At 44.0% G+C, this 18,221-nt stretch overlaps 1 protein-coding gene across 1 annotated transcript in view; it reads left to right on the forward strand.

Annotated features, from left to right (window-relative positions):
* Positions 1-18,221, forward strand: part of znf385c (zinc finger protein 385C) — a gene marked incomplete at both ends in the record, with an annotated part of 71,286 nt that overhangs the window by 51,580 nt on the left and 1,485 nt on the right. The window contains 6 exons of the mRNA XM_079233246.1: positions 474-616; positions 6,820-6,930; positions 10,725-10,950; positions 15,849-16,244; positions 16,357-16,544; positions 17,750-17,848. Of these exons, the coding sequence (XP_079089372.1) occupies positions 474-616; positions 6,820-6,930; positions 10,725-10,950; positions 15,849-16,244; positions 16,357-16,544; positions 17,750-17,848 (1,163 nt within the window). The remainder of the gene's footprint in view (positions 1-473; positions 617-6,819; positions 6,931-10,724; positions 10,951-15,848; positions 16,245-16,356; positions 16,545-17,749; positions 17,849-18,221) is intronic.

An 18,221-nucleotide genomic window follows, 5' to 3' on the forward strand; every position in this document is an offset into this window, starting at 1 on the left:
TAAATGATGTGTTTCTGTGTTTGTGTGTGTGTGCGTATGTGTGTGTGTGTGTGTGTGTGTGTGTGTGTGTGTGTGTGTTTGTGTGTGTGTGTGTATGCACAGGAGGACTCGTGGCTTGTCCTTGGGGGATCAGCCTGGGCAATTGGGGTGATGGGAGTATTAAGTCTCCAGCAAAAGTGCCCGTGTACATCTCCTATTGTCTGTATAAGAAGAGAAACACACACACACACACACACACACACACACACACACACACACTAGAGTTGTATAATGTGTGTTGGATGTCAGCTGGAGGTGTAATGGTGCCTCTGGTACCAAATAAATCAAAGTCAGGCCTCCTCTGAGCGCAGCACCTGACCTTTTGGAAGCCATCAGTTCAGTTCCACTCCTATAATCACACTGGGGCAGAAATGTCCTCTGTGTTAACATGTCCTGCTCTTTTTCAACTTCTCACATCTCTTTGTGTTTTCCAGGTACATCGGCCCAGGGCAACCCCCTTCTGGCTTCCCTCCCCATCCCGGGACGGCCTCTGCACCCTCAGCTCGACCTCAAACACCTCCTGCCCTTCAGACTCAATGGATCCTCCCCCCTCAGCCTCTTCCCTAACTTTAGCACGGTGAGTGTTAAAGTTACTCTTTAGCACCTGAAGTCATGGAAATATAGTGATTAGATAAAGTGGAACCAGTATATACAATATATCCAAGGTCTCAAGCAGAGACTGACAAAATTATCTTACAAACATTTAGTCTTTTCTCATCTTGCACACGCTTGCATCAGTTGTATTGATGAAAGATCACGTCAACCCCCAACAAACATGGTCACGTTTTTTTTACTATGCCAGGAACAACCTTAATTTAGTGTCAATACTCAACCTCATGATCAGTGAGAGGTATAAAAACAGACAGGGCTATAAAACCATGTCCTTATTGCTATCCTGCCAGACCGTAGCCTCAAATACTCGTCCCATAAACTCTCCCGCTGTCTCTGCAGGGGCTTTACCTTCAGTTTGGGATGCTAATCTTTATTCAAGCAGTGTGTCCCCTCTGAGTAGCCCAGTTGTCACCTCAGTATCAGCATCTCAACAGATGAGACCCTTATTACTTGGTTTCAAGCCTCAGCAGCAAACTCTTCAGTGCTTACCTTGTGCCTAGAATTAAAAGCCTGTATCTTTGATCCTTTACTCACCAGCGCTATACCCATTGTCGTTTTGTGTGTGTATGTGTGTGTAGGAACTTCTGATTTCTTTGATCCTAGTTTTACGCGCGTGTGCTTGTGCATGAGGGTGTGTGTGTGTGTGTTCCCTTCACTCATCGCACACTGTGAAACCATCTCCAGTTCCGTGGTCTGTAAATGAAACATAAGCTGCAGCTTTCGCTCCAGCATACACTTTACACCTTTTCAAACCAAGCAAAAAAGGTTGAAAGAGAGAAAGAGGTAGGGCCACACACGTGTGTGAGGGAGTGTATAAACGTGTGCTGTGTGACGTGAGTGTGTGTAGGGGGTCTCTGACCAAGTGCAGTTTATTCATGTGTCCTGCTGCTCTGCGCTATGGAGGGTTGAGCATGCCTGGCAGCAAAGGCAACATTAATTCCTCTACACCCTCATGTATTTATATTAGTGGTGGAGGCAGTAGGGCAGCTCTATGGTTATTTTGTCTCTGTAATGCTGTTTCAGTGAGGACATTTTTGTTTTTATTCTCAAACCAACGTCTCGGCCTTGCAGTTCTGTTCTAGCCTTTATGTTGTCGGATATTAACGATTTGTGGCAACCCACAGCAAATAATTCTGAGAATTTGGACAAAGAAACTCAGCTTAAAAAATAAAAGCAGTCATATTATAAACCTTTATTTTAGAAGAATATTAATATTAATGAATGCAGAAAATCAAACTCACAGAGTTTCAATAATATTCAGTCTTTCAGCCATTGTTAAATAGAATACAACTCGCAGTAGGACGTGGAATCCACCACAACTGTAATGCAGAAATTATGATAACTGTGGAAATAGCATCAAATCAGTGTCGCTTCAGTCCCGTGAGGAGATGATTAGCCTCTATAACACACAGTCTGACAGCGCAGCTGTGGCATTAATCACAAAGTCCATTCACCGGGGAGCCCCTGCAGGTTCTCTTCGCCCTGATAAGGCACATGTTGTCCCTCACGTGTGCAGGGGAGAAGATGAATGCACCTGTCTCCAAAACTAAATATCCTCCGGTTCCCCTGGTGTCCCTTCTTACATCCCCTTCCCCCCACTCCTCCCCCTCCTCCCGCTGTATGTCTCTTTCTCCCTCTTTCTTTCTACCTACCATTAAACCCCATCATGGTCTCCGCCCGGCGCAGGATAAGTTCTGTCTGCACCAGGATGGCGGGGGAGGACGGAGGGCTCGGACAAAAGGCTCATTTATAGCAGTCGGTTCAGGATGGCTGCAGACGGACAATGGGCACATTCTTCGGTTCCTAAAACAAATAGCTGTGTGCAGCCTGCCCTGCTAAGGTGGACAGAGGGCAGCAGGAGTGGAAGCGCTAGGTTTCAACAGTCCGGCTTTGGCTGGTGAAGGGAAAAGTCAGTTGATCCCAGAGGTGGCTTTGAGTCCGGCAGAAGAGGCCAAAATAAAGCAACAAAGGCCAAGATAGCCCTTAGGGAGAGATATACCTTCAGCGTGGAGGTTTCAGTGTCAGGTGTGTTTATATTCCCTCTCACACCTGGCCTTCTTGAGGAATCGGCAGTAAACAGACTCCACTCTTGCATAGAGGGGCTGTCTCGAACATGGCACAAACTGTTTGTGTGGTACGAAGGGATCGGATGTTGAAACAAGGCAGCGCGCGATCAATACACCAACACTCCTTGATCTTAGGGCAACTGAGGCTGCCTGCAGTGCCACTGGTGTAGAACCAGTGAGCGGTCCAACTCTGTGTGAGAACTTCGCTCTCCGCGGTCACAAAGCGAGCGGAGGAATGGACCGGGCCAGACCCCGGGACCTGGGCCAGCCTGGGGAGCGATCCAAGATGATTGTTGCATGTGACACCACGGTGAACGGGTGCCACAATGAAATCAGCTGTCGTCGTGGCACGCAGACCTTCTAATGAAGCCCTGGCTTTCACTCCACTGTTTATAGTATGCTGTTCTGGGACTGTCTGGAGTCTATTCAGAGACAGTTAAAATTGAATTAGTCTGCCCAAAACCCTCTCCAAACACTTCCCCCTGGGCTGCACTGACTCATAATGTATTAGACAGTCACATAACTGGGATTACAATGAACTCTAACTACATTTAAATATGAGCTGTAGCGAGGCTTGTAACAACATCCTGCAGAGCATGTCTGGAGAGAAACGTGAAGACTAAAGCTGAACTCATGGTCTATGTAAGGGGTTAATAGGAGTCGCCCCATAGATGCCTGTGGCGTAGGTTTTGATCTATAGTTGAGCATCAGATTGGTGTCACTGCACCATGTATTGTGCATGATCAGGCTCTATGATGCTTGATTTATATTCCACTCAGTGTCTGTATGCACATTGTGGCACAGGGCGATGGTGAGGTCTATATACACACTCACAGAACGGGAGCGACATCCATCTGCAGTTCAACGGCTCTGAGATGTGTAACTGAAAAACAGAAGACGACTCTATCTCTTTAAATTCGTTCACTCTGAACAATCTCTAAAAGGTAAAGCAGCAGAGATCACAGACATCCAGCAGCTCTCTGAATACTCCTTTAACTTACAGAAATTCCTGCATTCTGGGTGGGTGTAACTCTCTATTAAACTTGCATCATATTATCATTTTTATGTCAGAAAGGACAATTTTTCAGAGCCATGATGTTACCATTTCTATCCTGGACCCCAGTGCATTGTGACTAATATGGCGTGGGGCCCGTCTTGGCTCGGCCCCATTTTTGAGGTCCTGATGTTGAATTAAAAAAGGTGGGGCTCTATTAATACATTCCACCCTGTGAGAGCAGGAATAACCCTGATGATTACTCGCCTGCAATGCATGAGCGAAGAATGAAAATGACACACATCTTAATTACTATCAAAACACAGGGACCAGTCACACACAGCAAAAAGGATTCCACACCAGCAGAATGTCTCCCGTCTTTACTGTGTCTGCAATTAGGATCCAACAGCTAACAGCCACAGAGTTGCTGAAATTAAAATATGTTTTTAATTGTATTGCTGAACACAAAAGGACTCAGGTGCACAATAAAGTGACATTAAAACCAATAGTCCCTCAGACGTTCATAGGTGCTTACAGAGTCATGCTTTCAGGTCACTTAAATATAGCAGGCACAGATGCTATCAATCGGTTCACTAAAGTAGAAACAGGAACTGTTGCAACAGCACACATACAATACTAAACAATACTGGGTATTGTTTGACTGGGGGAGATGTCAATCAAGCACATTGTGCACAAACCCCCACTGTCCTGAGAGGAGGTCTATTCTAACTAATAAGGGGAAATACCTTTGTTGATGGACAATATGCGTTAATGAGTATGCATTGACATTGTAAATGAACGTTTTCAATGCAGAAAATAATGGTAAAAGCCTTTTTAAATATAACATATGTCTTATAGAAATATAATAGAAATGTTTGATTGTGTGGGAGTAGTAATGTTATTAGTGCAAATGCCATTAAACTGCAGACATTTTTACACATTTTTATATTGGTGAAGGATCTCTCTCTCTCTCTCTCTCTCTCTCTCTGTATATATATATATATATATATATATATATATATATATATATATATATATATATATATATATATATATATATATATTTCTCATGTATATATGTTGAAGTAGTTTTTTCTTGCTACTGAATTACACTGATTTTGGTTGCACCTGTTGACATCACTTTTCTAAGTAGTAGAACAGAAAAGAGGAGAAGAAGTTGGAAAGCAGCCATCTTTTGTTGAAAAGCAATGCAATCAGCCTGAATATACTTACATTTGTACTTATTACAGTCACATTACTTTCGATCGCTGGCACACCTCACTAGCAACAATTAATTAGCTGGTATTCAGTATAGTTGAGATATATGAAGTAGGCCTCTCCACTCCTCTCTGAGCTATAGCTATTTCTTCTAGCTGGTTATACCTCTAGTCTAGTGCATCATTGCATCATAAGAAGTGTGTCGGTGGCACTCGTAATGCACTTCTACTTTTGCTCTTTTATAACAAGTAACAAAATAAAACACGGCCGCTGGTCAAGTTAACAGTATCGCACACTGTCCCTGAAACAGATAAATTCCCCTCACAATCACAGGGTCACAGTGGTGGGCCGTGCGTTTTCGAGCTAGGCCTTCAGTGCCATATAGTCCACATCAGGACTGCATGCGGACTGAGGGAAAAAAGTGTCCTGGGAGTTACTGTCACAGACCGACCCACTTAATACACGGCGCGTTCATACAGTCCACCATGAGTGGACAGCAGACACCCACTCCGCCACACAGCACCACCACAAGCATGGAGGGAGGTCACACGGGGCGCGTGGACCAACCCACGAAGCTTCAACCACCAGCGGACACCCCCGCCGAGCAACGCACAGTTACGCAGCGCTTCTCGGTCGGACGCCTCCAACCCCTGTTGTGCGTCCGACAACAGGTTGTGCGTCCGTTGTGTGTCTGTTGGGCGTCCGACAACAGGGGTCGGACGCCTCCAACCCCTGTTGTGCGTCCTGACTGACCCACCTGACCAGCCCAACCCCATGAAAACAGCACCATAGACACATCAACACAACGCCACCGCAGATGAAAAAACACAAAAAGCAGGAAACTTACCAGATGCTGTTCAGTAAAGACAAAGTCCATCCGCTCTCCTTAAAAAAATGTCAGCAATGCGGTTGTACAGTTTGTCGGTGCGCTTCAGTTCCAGAAACAGGTGGCCATGTACTCCAACTGAGTGTGTACTGACACACTGACCAATCACAGCGCACGTTAATGGTCACGCGGGCGCTGTGGCAAAACAGATGCTAGAAGGCCTTCTCATATAGTTCGATCAGCTCTCGAGTCCATAGAGAAACAGAAGTGAAATGTGATTGGATGAGCGCTGTTAACCAGATCATTAAACAGCGGCTGCGCCATGCAGCAGGCTGAAGGCTGAAGGCAACAGAGGAACACAGGAGCTGTGCAATGAGAATGTAAGCTAATAGGAAAAATAATTATAATACATGTAAAAAAACATTACAAAAAAATATGTAATGTAAACTTTAGGCCATTCTGTTTAGGCCAGCAGAGAAGGCTTAGCAGCAGTGTTCCCTCTAAGCTACGCGGCCACGTAGGCCAGTCGAACTGGCCGTGCAATAGATTTTTCAGACCGCGCACATTTTTCAGACCGCACAAACGATTTTTTTCAGGGGTTAAAAATCTTTTTTGCGCCATTGTTTCTGAGATAGGAGTGAGCCATCTCCGCAATAATAAGATCTTTGATGTGACGTGTCGAGTCTTCTTGGCCAATCAGCGTCCCGTTTCTCGACATGCGCTCTCTGTACCTCTGCTAGCGCTCTGCCTCCGTTCGCACCCCCTAATTTTTCACTAATAACTGATATTTTTCCCCATTACGTTACTATATTTGTCTATTTCTGCAAAATGGTTAAAAACTACACATTCATTGTTGTTTGGCCTGTGACACCTTATATGTTTTCTTTATTTGGCCCCAAATCTAAAAAGATGGCCACCCCTGCACCAAAGGATATAAGATTGAATCTGCTGGTCTGTCTGGGGAATAACCTCAGTTGTGTGCTGCACAGACATTTCTCATTTAGGAAAATAAAATTGTATAGAGCTGATGTGGTTTGTATTGGTCTTTTCTTTCGGCCCCTCAGATGGACCCTGTCCAGAAGGCGGTGATCAACCACACATTCGGTGTCCCTCAGCCCCTCAAGAAGAAACAGATTATCTCCTGCAACATTTGCCACCTGCGCTTTAACTCAACGGTAAGAAATGTTTTAGTGTCTTGCTGTTTATGAGAAATTTGTGGGACAATAAGAGAGTGAATGAGATGAAATGCCAGACTTGGTGATTTACGACATAAATGCAATCTGTATCAAAAAGTGTGTCTAGCCTCAGAGAACATAATTGGTTTGTTTTGTGCTTCTGCTATCTTCTTGAATGTTGCTTTTTGAAAATATGGCCGCCCCTCATTTACTTAAGCCCTTATCATCCCCACTGACTGTTTGTCTGTGTGTGGATAAGCAAATCCTTGTGTCTGTATGCAAAACACACAAAAAATGTAAGTGAAGCCCTTTCTGTAAATTTATGTAAAAGTTGGTGATTTAGTTTTTTTTTCTAGTTTTGTGTACATATAAGTTGAAAGTTTCCCCTTCTGTTAAATCCGTGTGTGTGTGTGTGTGTGTGTGTGTGTGTGTGTGTGTGTGTGTGTGTGTATGTGTGTGCGTGTTGTTTTGGTATGAGGGATTAGACAGCAGGGAGAGCTGTCGTTTATCAAGGAAGAGCAGAGACAATCAGCAGCCACAGCAGGAAGAAGCATTCTCAGCTCCTCGTTCCATTTCTCCCATCCTTGCCACTCGTAGCACGCGCACACAAACACACACATACTGCCGGCTGTCAAACTTGCGCACTAGAGCACAAACAAACACACACACATACACATACGCAGAAATCCCATGACATTTCATGCATATTCACATAAACAAATAGATAATAGTCCAGAAGGCCTTAAGACATCTCTGGCACTGTAAAGCACACACACAGAGACACACATTTTTCTATTTTTTTTACTCCATCTTCAAAGAAAGGCTGAGGCACAGGGGACGGGGCGCTGAGGGGGAGAGGAGACTCAGACGTGCTCCTCGCCCACTATAGAGAAAATCCCATTCCCTGCCGCTGCACACCGACTTAAAGAGGAGTGTCAGGTCTGACTGTAGCGTTATCTGTCACCCCGAGACCATGAATACTTTCCTTACACCTCCATGTATCCTCCTCAGAGTTTTCTAACATATTATACCCAGTTATCCTTGTGCATAATCCTCAAAGGGCAAAAAAGTAAGCTTTCTCTGTTGCTCAGGAGAGCACACATTTACCTTAAAGAGCAATTTAATAGCAGCTGAAAGTGTGTTTTTTGCTGACCTCTATTGGTTCAACTGCTCACCTGCCTGCAGTGATGTGAAGGTGTACTCCAGGGTGACATCACTGTCGGGTGTGGCCACAGGTGTAAAAGATCAAAATTCTGGCAACACGTATGTGTTATCAAATGACACTTTTGACATATTGGGTCTGCAGCTGGTTCGGCTAGCTTAGCACAAAGACTGAAAACACAGGAAGCTAGCCTGGCTCTGTCCAAAGGTGACACAATATTCATAACTGCACCTTTAAACTAATCTGGTTTCATACAAAGTCATCTGCTGGGCTATTACTTTTCAGATAAAGTAACTTCCTAGAGTCTTGTCATCACTATCATCATATGAAGAGACATATGACTCTCCGCAAGAGAGCCAATCAGCATATTCCCCAAAATGGCAAATTATTCCTTTAATTTCACACTAGAGGAACACCTCAGTAGCCAAGTGCCCTCTGGTTGCCTTGGGCCTGTCTGCTGTGAAGCTTCCAATAACGGAAATTAAATGGTTTCAGGACGTGTCGCTATCGAGGCATTTTGCATGTTAATGTGTGTTAGATATTTCGGTTAAAAACGTTTTTTTCATTATTTTCATTAACAGTCAAGGAGATGGGAGGGATGTTGTCTGTCAATGGCTTCTGAAAAGGGCTTGAGGTTGTTTGAATGTTGTTTTATGCAGCGTGCGTGCGCGTGGCAAGAGAATACATTCCTGCATACATTTTTCATTCGATGTCTTTCCTCTTGTTCGTCATATCTCAAATTCTTACATTGTGATCACATAATAGAACATAATTAGGCGACATGTATTTATAGCACAGTGCAGCAAAAACTTTATTTTCTAAATTACCACCAATCTTACACTTTTTAGTGACTTGCGAGGAAACATGCACGTCAACAATCAAATTGAATTAAGCAAACCAACTGCAGATCTGTTTTGTTTCATGGCTTTTTGCTGCAAGCAAGTCATTATTGGGAGAGAGGATTCAGCAGCATTTCAGAGCTATGGAGGGACATGTTCCACGCCCACCTAACATCATACTATGCACCAGATATAGTCCAATGTTTACTCTGAGCCGAAGGATTGCTTAATCACTGGACAATGAAGAATCCCTTAGAAGAGTGCTGTATCCTGCTGGCCGGGATGGCGATGTGAAAACCAAAGCTTATTTCACACCGTGTCCCTCTGCCTCCACTGACACTCAATTGGACGGAGACACTGTGGTGAAGAAGGCACTGGCTGAATTTGTCAAGTCGCGCTAATCTCCGAAGCCTTTTCATGGCAGATCAGTCACACGATGCGCTGAAGTCTCTGACTTGTTTTTACAGACACTCTGACAGCCACTTTATTCATAGGCTGCCACTATATCACACCATTAGACTCGCTAATGTGAAGTGTACGTGTTTAACTCCTTCCCCAGGCTGCTGGTGTTCACATTAGAACCAACACATGAGGCTGTGTTGGGCCATGTATGTGTACCTGGATCTGTGCACGGCACCAATCTTATTTATTGCTCGCGCTACTTAATGTATTGTTGATGCGCAGGTAATCAGATAATTCCACATTTTGCGCCTACTGAAAAAGTATTTTTCGTCATTTTTGCATGTATTTATTCTTCACTTAGGAGCCCTTCAAAATATAGTCCAAACCCTTTACTCAACTTGTTTTGTACTTGAGGATTTGCATGATTTATTTCTCAAAGAATTAAATCTGGATGAGAGTTTGGAAGGAAGCATTGCAGCAGAGGAAAAAAAGACTTACCTAGCTCCACATGTCAAAACATCCTTTTGAAAAAAAAGTGTATTTTATACTAAATCCTTTGCCCTTAATCCATGTATCACCTAAATATTGAGGCTATGAAAATATCCCTATTACTCAGTAGTCTCTATGTGTTGTGTTATTTGGGGACATTGAAGTTTTTCACACTTTGGGTTGACTTCAAACAAAACTCCTCATTTAGCCGACGGGTTCTAGTTCTGCTTCTTCCCTCTATAACAATGTCCTATCGAGACCGGGAGCTGATGAGAGCGGATCCCTGGAGGTTGTTTTCGGCTTTTAATGAGTGATCTCTGTATTGATTTCTCTGCTATTCCTATGTATCCACGCTTGCTCTGACAACAGGGGCTTTGTTCTCGGATTGAACAGGACCGTGAGAATGATGAGAATGTGAAGGTAAATCTCCTTCCTCCTGGAGGGAAATTTGTGTGAACGTGTTTATTGCTGCCGCAGTTAGTGTTTTACGTCTGATTTGTATTTCTGGGATTGTATGCTTGCGAGTGCTCAGGTGTGTGTGTGTGTGTGTGTGTGTGTGTGTGTGTGTGTGTGTTGCCACGTATCTCGGATTTGCAGAGGCTGACTCTCACAGTCCACATTAATAGGGTAGTTGTGGAGATGGGATCCTCACTCTTGTTGCATATTACGCATGCAATTATACCTATGGCCTCCCAATGTGCCAGCGCCGTTATCAGGTGGAAACAGACTCTCGTCCTTGCAGCCTGTGTATGCCTGCAAGAGAGCGAACATTCAGCCGTGCATTTTAACATTTACTGCACGTGGGCTCCAGTCCTTCCAGCAAACAATACAATGAGTCAAACACTCATTTTTGCTTTTCCCTGCTAACCTGTTTTTTTTTCTTCTTCTTCATTTTCCTGCAGAACCAAGCAGAGGCCCACTATAAGGGCCACAAGCATGCCCGGAAGCTCAAGGCTATGGAGACCCAGAAGAACAGGCAGCGACGAGCTGGGGAGGCCTCATCCACAGGAAGGGAGAGAGACCGAGACAAGGACAAAGACCGGGAACGAGATCGGGACAGTTGCAAGACGTCCACGTCTGAGGCGGCTCTTCCTGTGCTCATGGAAATAAGCCTAGTGGAGGGAGCGAGTAAGTAAACCGAAAGCATCTCTTGATGATCACTCTATCCTCCTCCTCGCATCATTGACAGCTTCCATCCTCCTCCTCCTCCTCCTCCTCATTCTCCTCCTCCTTCCTCATATGTTGGCCTCCCTTATCTCTGCCCCTGCGCTCCAAGATTACATCTTCTGTACACCTTATCCTTCACCCTCTCGCCCTCCTATCCTCTGTGTTCCTGTGAATTCACACCTCAGCAATTTCAACCCACACTATACTCCTAAAACCTTTCTGACCCGGCCCCATGTCCCTGAGCTTTGTGATGGATGGTGGACTCTGAAGCTGTGGGATTGTGGGATGTCTGGGAGCAAGAGATGTTGTGTAAATAAAGGGGCTGGCTGAGATCGATCGAAGCCTCGCCGGGCTCGTTTTTACCCCCTTTGCTTCTTAATTTCCACTGCTTGACTCCCCAGCTCTCTCCTATCTATCTCGGTTAGATAGAGAGGGTAGTTCTAGAACCATAATTGGTGTATTTGTGAATCATGAAAAGAACGACACACAGTGCTGGTTGAGTTGAGAGGGAGCGAAATAGTGGCGATAGTTTTCAGGGGCTGTCCAAATCGAAACAAAAGTTGAAAGAAATCAAAGGCACTTATCTTCTTTTACCAAACAGTTGCTGTAAATATATACATTTTAACTTGTGATGAAGAAAGAGGAGTGCATTGGTTTCCTTTCAGCAGAATGGGAATGTTGACTTTTGCACACGGCACGTCTGCAACTTTAACTTGGAAAGCACAAATTGCTCCGATGTCATTCTGACTGCAGAGTGAGCCCATTACCTTCTCATGTAGCACTCGTCTGGGTCCACACTTTCCATTTATCCATCCAAGGTGATGGGAGAGGAGAGCAGTTGTCCCTCCCTCTCGTCTCCTCTCCTCCACTTCCCTTGCCCCGCAGAATATCACTATCTGAGCAGAATTTAAAAATGCACTTGGATGCTAGATGGAATATCAGAAAGGAGATACGAAGGTACTGCGCAGAGGGAGACAGTTTGTACTTTACAACCCCCCACCCCATAGGCAGGCTTGTGTGCACGTGGATACACACACACATGCACACTTTTTCGCCTTGAGCACTAACAGTCTCCTTCAGAAAGGAGAAAGTGGACAAAAGACTGGGAGCCTGATAACACTCTCATCAAATCTCATTTTAATATTCCGGCGTTGCAAAGGAGAGCTCTGAAAAGAGGGAAGCAGCACTGGAGACGAAACGAGATGTTGAGTGGAAAATGAAAGATAAGATGAAATGAGAGAAAGAGAGAGAGAGACAGCATGGAGGGAAAGAGAAAGTAGATAAGTGCTGGCTAGTTTTTATGCTGTGAATAATTTTACAGTTCCAAGGCAATTTTGTGAGGAGGAACATTCTTTAATAAGCCCAATTGTGTGATTGGCCTAATGTGAAATTAAAATGCAGCAGAGCGAGCCAGTGTTGGCATGCACCACAATGCCAACCTGTAATGGAATAGCGCTCCAAATGAACACTCTATGAAATGAGTTATGTCTGCCATGAAACTAAAGGCTGGTGGAACTGTCTGAGGGTAATGCCCACATTGTCTCCCATCAGGAACCAATAACACAACTGTGGGCTGTTCCTCTATGTCTGGTTCACAATAAACAAACCCAGACCCACAAGGGCAGCCTTTTCAGCTCCATTAAATATCCACCGATGCATATTCAGGCGTAGGATGCCTGGACCATTCATATACCACCTTTTGGCTGGGAGTTGCTGGATGGAGTTCAAAGAGCACTTTTTCGAAGGTACTCGAGAACAAATTAAGAATCCCATATTGCAAGTCTATTTGGGGCGAGTGACACAGTGTAATATAAATGTAATAGCAAAATGACCACAACGCAGGACCTTGAACTGCTCAAGGACCAACACAACCTCGTCCCAATGGGGATTCCCTATATGTGGTCAATTTACTTTTAACTACCAACAGCATCGCTGACGTCCTGGAGATATTCTGTTGTTAAGGGTAACGCAACAATTCATCCATACAGGAGGGGAAGACGGGAAAGAGCACAGATGACGTCTTCAGTCGTATAAAGGACTAATCGATGCTTATAAACCATGTCCCAGACTGGCAAAGGAGGGAGTGAGCGAGTGAGCAAGTGAGAGAGCAGCAGGCTGATGCCCAGAGACAGAGGGCCTGCATCAATCGTGACAAGCATCAATCACCCTCTGCTTTGATTGACTCCGCTTTTGAAACCGTCTTCACGAGGGACTCGGTCTGTCACCGTAGTAATGATGATTTAAAGCACGGATTTATTTATTTTCCCCCGGGAAGTTGTTTATGTTCTGAGGCTGCCTTGGATCAGCGCTCGCTGTCTGAATGCGTATGCGCGTGTGTGCATAATGAGTCCCAAATTCATATTCATTTGCTGTTTGGCTTTGGTTAAAGTTCTCAACGGATCAATCTGCCCAACAGAGATCTCTTCCGTTGTGTTTACACTCTAAAAGCCTGTCATAATGAATTGGTCTGTTAAAACATGAATTTCATTCTTTTCAAGTTAAAGAAAACTGATGATTGCCTGCATAGCATTGATCCAATTATCCATAATTTTCAGCTGTGTAGTCTTCCCCCGCAGAGGCCCTGTTGGCACTGCCTATATGCTGGCCTTTGGTCTGACAGTTTGCCAATTTTGGTGGCAGTTTCTCTCATCATGTCAGAGAGCAAGTGGGACGACTAACAGATGGATAAACAAGCATTTGTACGGGAGGATGTGGAACAGTCTTGGTATTTATCAAACCTTTCTTTAGTTTTTTCAGCGATATCTATGTTATACATAATTTGAAAAACAAAATTCAATGGTGTTCTCAAATTCATCCTCAACTTTGGTTATTGTGCGCTTTGTTTCTTTTATTGCACACAAAATACAAGCATAGGGAAGTGGACAAAATCTGTAATACAATGATATAATAAGCAATGGATTATTTACACAATATCATAATATGTGTATTATGAACATGTTTTTTTTTTTTTATATCACGGTTAACGTCAATACTGGTATATTGCAACACCCTTAATTTACAATAGTATAATAAGAGAATAGTAGCAAAATTTGTAAACCAGAATCGAGGGAGGAACATTTCCAGTCATGATAAACAACCACCATAATAGAAAGTCAAAATTATGAGTTGACTTACCGTGAGCATTTTTTACATTTCTTTCTTTTACTTGCAGAGATGGACTAGTGGAGTGGACCAGTTTGGCACTGTTGCTTGATAAATAGCTGAAATGATTATCAATCTTCTTGTTGATTGCTTTATTAATGGCCAATAATTTCAGCAGCTTAACCGAGTAGATTCATTGAGGATTTGAGTTAGAATTTGGGCTTTTTAAAACATTGTAATATCTTAACCTCAGCTGGCTTAGCTGAAATGATTATGTATATCCTTCAGGATCTGAGTCTTATTTTTTAGGGTTTGATTCCAACCAGCCTCCATGTCGTCCTCTGTCAATGGATCAATATCCCTCTCCTCCAGAGACTTCTCAGGTGTCCCTGTCGTTCACATGAGCTCAGGATCATACCTACCCTCACCTCAATCCCCAGCAGAGGAGCTCAAATCCCTCCGGGGTCACTCTCATTACAGCGAAGGGACTTTCTAATCTTGCTCTTTTTTCTTTAACTGGAATGAGAGAGGAAGAACCTTATCTCCAATGATGAATTTACCAACTGAGACATAACAGGGAAAATCAATGGAGCAGAGTTGCTCAGAGGAGGGTTGTGAATGTGTGCGGGGAGAAAGCACACCAAATGAAATGGAGATATTCAGTGAGCGTCGCGCAAAGTGCTCTGGGGTGAAGTGTGTGACTCCCTCGGGAGAGCAATGGGGTGAAGGGGAGATGTGTAATAGAACTCCAGTGACTTATCGGCCCGGGCCCGGCAGTCGATGGGTTTGTTTATATTGACTGCGACTCTGGGTCCACTTGATGTTTGAATAGTGAGGGAGAAACGAGGGAGGTAGAAGGCTGGTGGCATTTACTTTCCCAAACCAACACTAATCTAGTCTGTGCCACATTGTTTAAAACGAAGGCTGATAGGCTGATACTATATCAGAAAATACCACAAAGCGAGCACTTCAAAGGCACTCTTAATGTTGGCTGCAATATTGTAAAAAGATAAATGGTTATTTGGAGATTAATTCCGCCGACTTTTTGTCAATCTAGATAGAGTTGTGCTGATTACACATGCAAGGGCATTTATTCAGGCTTTGTTACAGACATCATGCTGAGGTGGTATTATATTCACTGCGATCAAAAGAAATAAAAAAAGGTTTTAATCAGTGTTGGGCAAGTTTCTTAAAAAATATAATTTATTACATATTACATTGAAAGAAAGTAATGACATTACCTCTAATTACTCAAAAAGTACCCAAAAAGTATTTAGTTACATACCAATTTTTTCATTCCCTATACTTTAGAGTGAGTTTTGGCATATTGTCCGGCACATCAATTTACTGTTTTGGTTCACTCCCACCGGTACTAACTGGTACTATGCCGTGATCTGGGAATCCTGAAGCAATAACCTCATTGCATCACTGTAAACCACTATGAGCCTTCACATACCTTTCCTATAGCTACATACAAGATGTGCAGACAGCTCTAAAATATATATACTAATTTTGAAGCAACATACTGGCCTGAGCACTCAAATCCTCCTTGAGAAAATGGCCAAGGTATTTTCATCCCTTGCATGTCATCAGAGGAAATAAACAACCGCTAACACGTTCCCCATATCAGCTCAAAAAGTGATAATATGTCAATGTTGCGTTCACGGCTTATTCCCGTTGGCTAAACAAATCAAGTATTGCAGGTTTAAATGAATCACAACTTGCTGATGTTGTCCTATATGTTACCTTTTATGCAGGTCTTCAGTCTGACCCAGAGCCAGCCAACCTGGAGGAAAAGCTTGAGGAGAGTCTCAGCAGCTCACTTGTGCAGACATCAGTGTCCGAGGTTTCCTCTGTGGAGTTGGTCACCCTTTCCCCTCCACAGGTATCGCCTTCCTCACACCTCTCAGAGACCGCCTCGGACACCAGCACCCCTGAAGTCCCAGAGGCTATCGAGGCTATCAAGGCTATCGAGGCTATCGAGGCCGTGGCACCCATCACTGAGTCAGGCACCAATGCGGACACGTTCAGCATAAAGGAGGAGCCACAAACGGATGAGGACAAGGACCCCAAAAAGAGCAAGGCTCACCTCCATTGTCCTGTCTGCAAAGTCACAGTCAACTCCACCTCCCAACTGGATGCACACAACAGTGGTAAAACAGGCTTTAATTCAAGGCTTTGGACATCTGAGCATCAAATACATGCCTGTGTGATTATTTAATGTGAACCATCACAAACCGGCCGGCTCTCTGCTCTCTCCACCAGGTACAAAGCACAAGCTGATGCTGGAAGGTCACAGCGTTCTGCCTCGGCGCAGGGGAAAGGTGGTGGCAGCTCGCGCGGGCTGCAAGAGCAAGAGGCTGGCCAACAAAGGCAGCGTCGGGGTGCCCAGCAAGAACTTTCAGTGTGAAGTGTGTGAGATCTGTGTGAACTCTGAGACCCAGCTTAGCCAGGTAAGTGTCAAAAGAAACACAGAGATTTAGTTTTGATTGCGTGTTCATGTCTAGTGTTTTACTATCTACATTGTGGATTTTGTAAAAGAAAAACTGGTCGACTTTGAGACAAGAGTTGGTCCAAACTAATGAATGTGGAATTCATTCTTCACATGATCGGTGTTATAATGTGATGAAGACTTGGACAGAAATGTGTATGTGAAGCACTGGCAGCAGTCCTGCGCGGTAAGAAATGAAAGACGAGGAGGGAAGCGGGGCCTTTGAGAAGTCGTGCAGATTTGTCAAGTGAGACAAACTAAGTGAGAGGGTCGCTTACCCGATATGATTTTGTTTAAAAGTGCATTAAAGCACTGTTGACTCTGCCGGGGAAAGCGCTCTTGCCCAATCACTTTAGGCGGTGGAGGAAATGTTGCATATAATTACCTTACCTCCACAGACGGAGGACGTGGTCTCAGAACTAACCGCACATGGTTCGCAATTACCTGACACGTGAAGAGATATTACACATTGAACTTAGACCAGACTGACCTTGAATGTCACACGTATAAAAGCTATTACATATGCTGTGTATTAACATGATAAATATGCATGATGGCATTTCAAAGACCTTACACAATCCAAGAGACCATTTTAGCATCACGGCGACAAAGTGTGGCTTTGATTTACAGCCGCGTAAATGAAGCCATTTAAAGCAGATTGCGAGCGCTGAGTACATTCAAGTAGCAGCTATTTTGCTAAATTAGACAGATAATCTGATGCTATAACTAACCGCAAAGCCCTTCAGTGATTAGGCATTCATTTACCACTCAATATTGAAAGCTACTAATGCCGCCTGTATTTAATTTCTGGTTACATTGGCATTAAACCAGGTTTGGGAGGCAATTTCTCCCCTTTCGATGTTCATTAAATGCGACATCTGAGTGAAGGGATTGTCTTGAAAACTTGGAAAGATGCAGGATATGCTGGCATGTGTCTTACATAAACAACCTCTATCCCAGGAGGACAGAATCCTGTTAGTACTGCAGCCAGAGAAGGAGATTGTGTGGCAGCCCTAGAAAGCAAAATGATGTAATTTCTGTGGACTTCAATCATACACGCTGTGTAAAATATCCATTATTAATCAGCAGATAACATTTGACGTTCTACCACTGTGGTACAACAGATGCTTGTTAGCTCACTGATGGTATTTTTGCTGGTCTCGGCAGCACATGAACAGCAGAAGGCACAAGGATAGGCTGGCCGGAAAACCACCCAAACCCAAATTTACCCCCCACAGCAAGAGCCAGCCAAGCACCAGCTTAGCGGTAAGTCTCAGCATAAAGACACAGACAAATAAAACACATATGCACGCATGCACAATGCGCACACACTCCAGTAAGACAAGCGAAACATAATTGCCTTTCTCCTACAGCAGATATATACAGACATGCTGTGACAACATTGGAATAAATACAGTCCAGCTTGTAAATGAATGCATTTTTAAACCCAGTTGTAATTCATCTTCAGTTACAGTTAACTGGTTTGACCCCAGCTCAAGCAGACATACAGTGAAGAAACACACACAGACACAGATCTGGTTACATTGAGCTCAGGGACTCAGCCTGCGTGTGTGTCTGTACTGTCATAGAGGTTAAGCACGCTGTTGTACTCAGTGAGTCCTCTACCCCTGAGACTAGT

Source organism: Taurulus bubalis (genome assembly GCF_910589615.1).
Source record: "Taurulus bubalis genome assembly, chromosome: 17".
NCBI classification, from domain to species: Eukaryota; Metazoa; Chordata; class Actinopteri; order Perciformes; family Cottidae; genus Taurulus; species Taurulus bubalis.